Source organism: Oxyura jamaicensis, chromosome 2 (assembly GCF_011077185.1).
Source record: "Oxyura jamaicensis isolate SHBP4307 breed ruddy duck chromosome 2, BPBGC_Ojam_1.0, whole genome shotgun sequence".
Lineage (NCBI taxonomy): Eukaryota > Metazoa > Chordata > Aves > Anseriformes > Anatidae > Oxyura > Oxyura jamaicensis.
Window position 1 is genome coordinate 65,368,586 of NC_048894.1, and position 6,000 is coordinate 65,374,585.

The 6,000-nt window shown below is 41.6% G+C and overlaps 2 protein-coding genes across 2 annotated transcripts in view; both read right to left on the reverse strand.

The window, feature by feature from the left end:
* Nucleotides 1-6,000, reverse strand: part of GLB1 (galactosidase beta 1) — a 51,182-nt gene that overhangs the window by 41,578 nt on the left and 3,604 nt on the right. The window lies entirely within an intron of this gene.
* The window catches only part of TMPPE (transmembrane protein with metallophosphoesterase domain), a 7,631-nt gene continuing 3,566 nt past the window's right edge, over nt 1,936-6,000 (reverse strand). The window contains 1 exon segment of the mRNA XM_035317720.1: nt 1,936-4,137. Within this exon segment, the coding sequence (XP_035173611.1) occupies nt 2,729-3,907 (1,179 nt within the window). The 5' untranslated portion in view covers nt 3,908-4,137 and the 3' untranslated portion in view covers nt 1,936-2,728.

The following is a 6,000-nucleotide window of genomic DNA, read 5'->3' on the forward strand; positions in this document are numbered from 1 at the left end:
TATTCTGGTCTTATTCTGATGGTAATAAATCCTGGCCCCAGCCAATCCCCCAAATGAACTGGCCTTCTGTAGGAAGAAATATACATTCATTTAGTTAAGTTCTCCAGATCAAATACATTCAACATAAAAAAAAAATACAAAAAAATATTTTAAAAATAAAAAATAAGCAGCAGAGCAATTTTTGGCATCTGTAATAGTGAACACAGATCTAAATATATGAGTCAAATTGGAACAAGCATAGAAAAATCCTCAAGGACAATTAGGGATTGCTGTCTTTGAGAGCTTTTAGAAAAGATTAATTCCTCTTACTATCAAGAAGATGGTTGATCTAAGGTATTTTCCATATACAATTAAGAAAGAGTAGAAAAAGTCTTTGAAGCTTTTTGTCACAGAAATAAACATTTAAGTGTTACTAATCATCAAACAACCAAACTTTCAGAAACAGTTTAAAAAAAAAAAAAAATAACTAAATTACACTTGGAGAACTTAATACATTTTTGAAACGATAGCATGACCACATCTGCTCCTGAGAGAATGCAAAGAGGAGAACATACACACAAAGTAATGCAGAAGTCATCTGTGTACTCCGGGGACAGAAGGATCAATTCAGCCAGGTTTCTGCACACATTTGGACAGAATGAAGAGAGAAATAAAAAACAGAGCAGGAGGAGGAAAAATAATTAAATAAAAAGACTGGCAACTTGTTGCTAGAAATTAATACTATCTAAAGCCAGTCCTACAAAAGCCTCCTGATAAGGAAACTAGCAAAGAAATTTGTCTTAACACAATAACTCTCTTTTAAACTAAGTGTCTGATGGAAAAGAATCCCAGAAGGACACTGTGTGGACAGTGGGAAGTGCTAAATACATGTGAAAGCTGCAGGATACTTGAGCAAAAGAATATATTGTTGCATAGGCAGGAGAAAAAAAAAATTACGTTATAGCTACTGAGAAACAGAATGATCTAGTCCAATAAGTAAAGAGCTTGGTGGGTCAGGTGTTCGGTTTTCAGACTAAGAGGACTGACTTCTCTAGCTCTTCCACCAATCTTCCAGTGCACGTGACACATTTGCCAGTATGTTCTTACAGTATCTCTCAGTATTTCTGCATAGGAATAGGATACCAAAAAAGCTAAGTAGTTAAAAACTCCACCTTGGGGGGTTCAAGGGAGTGGATGAAGTAGACTTGAAAAATTCACCTACAGAACTTCTCACCCTTACAAAGCTCATAGTACTCTTCAAATACCCCCACATACACACCTCTCCCAACAAAACGAAAACAGGCACAGGCACTGAAGAGTAAAACAGAAGAGTATCTGACTCAGGATCACATGGGAAGGCAGGAAAATACTGAACACCACAGTTCTGATCCTGCCATCCTCAGCTTTGTCTCTGTAAGCATGGAACTCATTTGTCACATGGCTTGTGTTGTTTGTGGTATTTCATATAGCTGCATTGAGGTGGAAGGGGAGGAGGGGGAGATGTGCAGAAGAAAACTGTTTCATCAGTCTCAGCAACATATACGTATTAATTTAAAACCTGCCTTTCCTGTATAAACCATGAAAACAAAAATGTTTTTAAGATTTTTCTAATCATTCATATTTCCCAGCGATACTAATTTGCGTTAAGCCCTTCTAGGAAAGACAGAGAGAAATTCCCCATAGCTCATTATCCTGTTATTCTGCTATGTGCTTATCATAACAATAAGGACATGGATATGCAAAAGCTATTAAGGAAAGTCACTTGCTGCAGAGTTTAGTTTTCTTAAAGAAGACATCACTTACTTGGAATATCAAAACATTAAACAAAGTTCAAGCATTAACCATTAAATTAAGCATAAACAAAAAATACAAACTGATCTGATTATTTCAGCTTTGGGCTTTACAAAAGGAGGTACTGAATGCTCAAATAGCAACAGAAATTATGTTAATTAAGAGTTTCTTTTTCATTTACTTTTATTAGAGCTGCTTTCAGTAATTACTAGACGCCCAGTTATTCTGAGGAAAACGCCTCAGAAAGCTGCAGAAAGGCAGCTATTTTGATCCTTTACTATCAGCTTACCCAACTTTTCAGTTGTGAAAAAACTGCTTTTCAGGAACTGCTGCCTAACACCTCAAAATACTGGTAAGCAGCCCAGACCTGGTGCCCCACCGCATGCTGCACACCGGCAGTGCAGTAAAGACATCCTAAAGTAAAGACATCCTAAAGAAATCTAGCCTCAATCAAAGAAATATAACTGTTCATTTCCTGTAACTTTTCTGGTGTAAGACTTTTGGAATGGATACTCTGAACACTCCATAGTCCCTTCTGCAAAATATGCACATGTGATTTCACTGCAAGAGATCAGAACCTTCACCAGTCTGAGATTTGATAAGGCACCTGCCTCATGTGTAATAAACAGTGAAACGTGAATTAGCCACAGGACACAGGTATTACTAAACATGCACGGTACATGCATTATCTCCATGGCAGTGTTATCTTTAAATTCAGAATCTCCATAATAATGAACTTTAAGTGTTAATTTCTTCAGTATTTTAACATTTGTTTCATATGCCTAAGATAGATTTAGTTTTCTCCTCAGACTCAGACCTCCTCAGACTCTACTCAGAACCTTCTGTAGTCCATCCTGACACATTTCTATTACTTCCCTGAAAAAGATTTGTTTTCCGAGCAGAAGAGCCAATATACTGACCAAAAATGATTGCAGAAGTCTGTCAAATGGGAAACTCCTCAAGGAGAGTGTAGAATTATCTCTGTTATTTCAGCTCTGCTGCCCAACCTCATGGGTATTTCAAAGTACATCGTCCCTGGGCTGATGTAGACAAAGGTGTTCTGCCAAACTTTGTACAAGCCAACAAAGAATGGCTTCAGAAAATAAGCCCCAGCATTCAGTGGAAACATTTGCCCTCCATGAGTATGGCCTGAGAGAATTAAATTTATGTCTGGTCTCTCATGAAGGGCCTACTTTGCAGCAACTGGCTGATGAGCTAGCAGCACAATCGCATGCTCGCTGCTACAAGCTCTGAGAGCTTTTTTTAAATCTATGCCATGCCCTGAGTAGTGCAATACATCTGCCTCAATATCATCAACACTAGCCAGGCAGAACCAATCATCAGGGCTCTTTAGTGAAACAATCTTCACATTCTCATTATGAAGTGGCCGAATGTTAAATGATTTTAACAGCTTAAACCAGTTGCCAACATCCAAAGTGTAGTACTTATGGTTTCCTGTGACAAAGTCAGTCTCCAGAGTGGAATTAAGTTCTCCAAGAGGCTCAACGGCTGGTTGTATGATCTCTACCTCAGAGTCAGTCAGGTCACAGACAATCACTGTGGTATCTGGTTTCAAAGCCTTAACCATTTGCACAATCATTGCAAGCTTGGTCTTCCCAACTGTAGGCCCCAGGTGGATATCTGAAAGTAACACCACTTTCAGATTGTTCATTGTTGAGGGCAGCTTGCAAACTGGAATTTCCACTGAATTCACAGCAGGAGGCTGGGAAGCATTTAAAAGCCCGATGACAGTCAGCCCAACAGTCAGCATGACTGCCAAAACTGGCTTCATGGCTGTTCTGCTGTTCTTATTGCTGCTGCCTGCCTTAGCGCCTCTCCCAGCCAAGAATTTATAAGCCTGTTCTACAGATCCTAGAGCAAAGAGGAAGAAGATGGGAATGATATAGGCCCCCAGGCAAGCGTAGGCAGCTAAAGAAAAGAAATAGGGCTCTTCCGCAACAAGAAATAGCAACGTAAAGAAGCTTGAATGAGCCAAAGCTAGAAACATCAGCACAGCTATTTTCCATGGCATGAAACAGAAGGAACTGGAAGCTGAAGACCTGTAGAACATGGTGAATGTGCTTCTCCAAAAATGAAGAGATCCTATCAACATGAGAGTGTTAGCAAACAGTGCCATCTGCAGCCTTAGAAGCCAACACCACCTCTTGAGCTCCAGTTGTTCTGCTAGATAGCTCTGCTATAACATCATGGAGAAGAAAACCACTCCTGCAGCCACTGCAGCCTTTGCTTCAAGGGGCAGTTGTTTGACAGAGATCGTCTTTGCTTCCTGATCATTCCCTTCTGCTCTGTAGGATTGTCCAGTAGGCAATAATGTGATTATGAAGGGATGCCTTGGGTTAACGAAGCCTGCAACCAGGAACCAGTATCAGCTGTTTTAAAATATTACATACATTCCCTTTTTCCCAGACTGCAGGAGGGGTCTGCTAGGCTGCACACACTACCCAGGATACTGGGTCATAGAGAATTACTACAATAAAGACAGGGAAGAAATTTCCTAACATGGGATAAATAGTCAGCTGAAAATACTCTGCTCTGACAGTTTGTTTCCAAGTTCTCTGCCCTCCAGACTCAATGATTCTTTTTTTATTGCTGTTTCCTCATTAAGTCTTCCCAAAAACATTTGACAATAGATCACAATAGTGATGCAACAACCACTGGTAACAGTCACCAAACTATTTGCAAACAATCATTACAGTACTTGAAAGCCCTATAAGGGTTCTGTGACTAAGCACTGCTTCTGCTCTGAACTTAGCACACGTGTTTGATGTTCTTTTTCCCAACCATCTGGCTCCATCACTGTCCTGGTTTCAGTTAGGACAGTTATTTTTCCTCCTAGTAGCTGGTAGGGTGCTATGTTTTGGATTAGGATGAGAAGAGTGCTGATAACATGCTGATGTTTTAATTGCTGGAGAGCAATGCTTACACTAAGCCAAGGACTTTTCAGCTCCTCGCTCTGTCCTGCCAGCGGGCAGGCTGGGGGTGCAGCAAAAGCTGGGAGGGGACAAACCCAGGACAGCTGACCCAAACTGGCCAAAGGGGTATTCCATACCATCTGATGTCATGCTAAACAATATATAGGGGTGGCTAGCCGGGGTGGGGGGCCGGCTGCTTGGGGTTGGGCTGGGCATCGGTCAGCGGGTGGTGAGCAATTGCATTGTGCATCACTTGTTTGTACATATTATTATTATTATCATTATTATTTTCTATCTTAATAAACTGTCTTTATCTCAACTCACAGGCTTCACTTTCCCGTTTCTCTCCCCCATCCCAGAGAGGGAGGGGGGAGGGTGAGCGAACGGCTGTGTGGTGTTTAGCTGCCAGCCGGGCTAAACCACAACAGCTCTTTTGGCGCCCAACGTGGGGCACGAAAGGTTGAGATAACGACAGATCTAATCAGAATATTGATTGCTTTAATATCAAGTCTGCTGTGTCTGTATTCCAAACTGAGTTTTATAGCACGTTACTTGCTGTATGTGATCCCTGTCGTGCTGTTTATCCTTTCCGGGCCCTGGTTTAAGATCGTTATGGTACTGTGCTGTGTAACAATAGCTTACGATATGATGAAATATCTGGCCATGACTCTAACTTGGTATTTGTACGCAGCACTGTCGTCGACTCTGTACTTTGGAAACTATATCTCGGAAACTATTAACAATTACACCTACTGCCTTTTTCCATCAGGGAGCCAGTCTGTGAAGGGGACAGGGAAAGATATTTTTCCTTACTTGTTCACTCTCCCTTTCTCCTTCAGCACCCTCTTATCCCCCGAGCTAGTTACGATAGCTCTCCAAGATGTTGAATATCCTTGGGATACTCAGACCAGCATGTTCTTGTTGTTATGTCTCTTGAATGCGCTTCACGTTTTGTTCAAGGTTAAACAACTACTTAGGAATCTCATGCAGAGATCTGTCCTGAGGCGGGATAATTGTGAGTGGCAGGGAGTGTGGGAGGATATGGGCAGGTGGCTAGAGCAGTGGGCACCTCCGATGTTTTGTAGATTCACCCCTGAACAACTGCAAAATCCTAAAAAACTGGTAGAATGCTTGCAAAAAGAGTGTCATGACTCTGGCAGTTCCAAAGTGACACAACTCACTGTAGCATGTTGGGGCCTGGCCTATGCCTATCAAGCTGCAATTGATGCTACTATGAACCGAGTGACAGACCCTGCAGCCGCTCCAGCTCCTGCCCCTGCAGCCGCTCCAGCTCCTG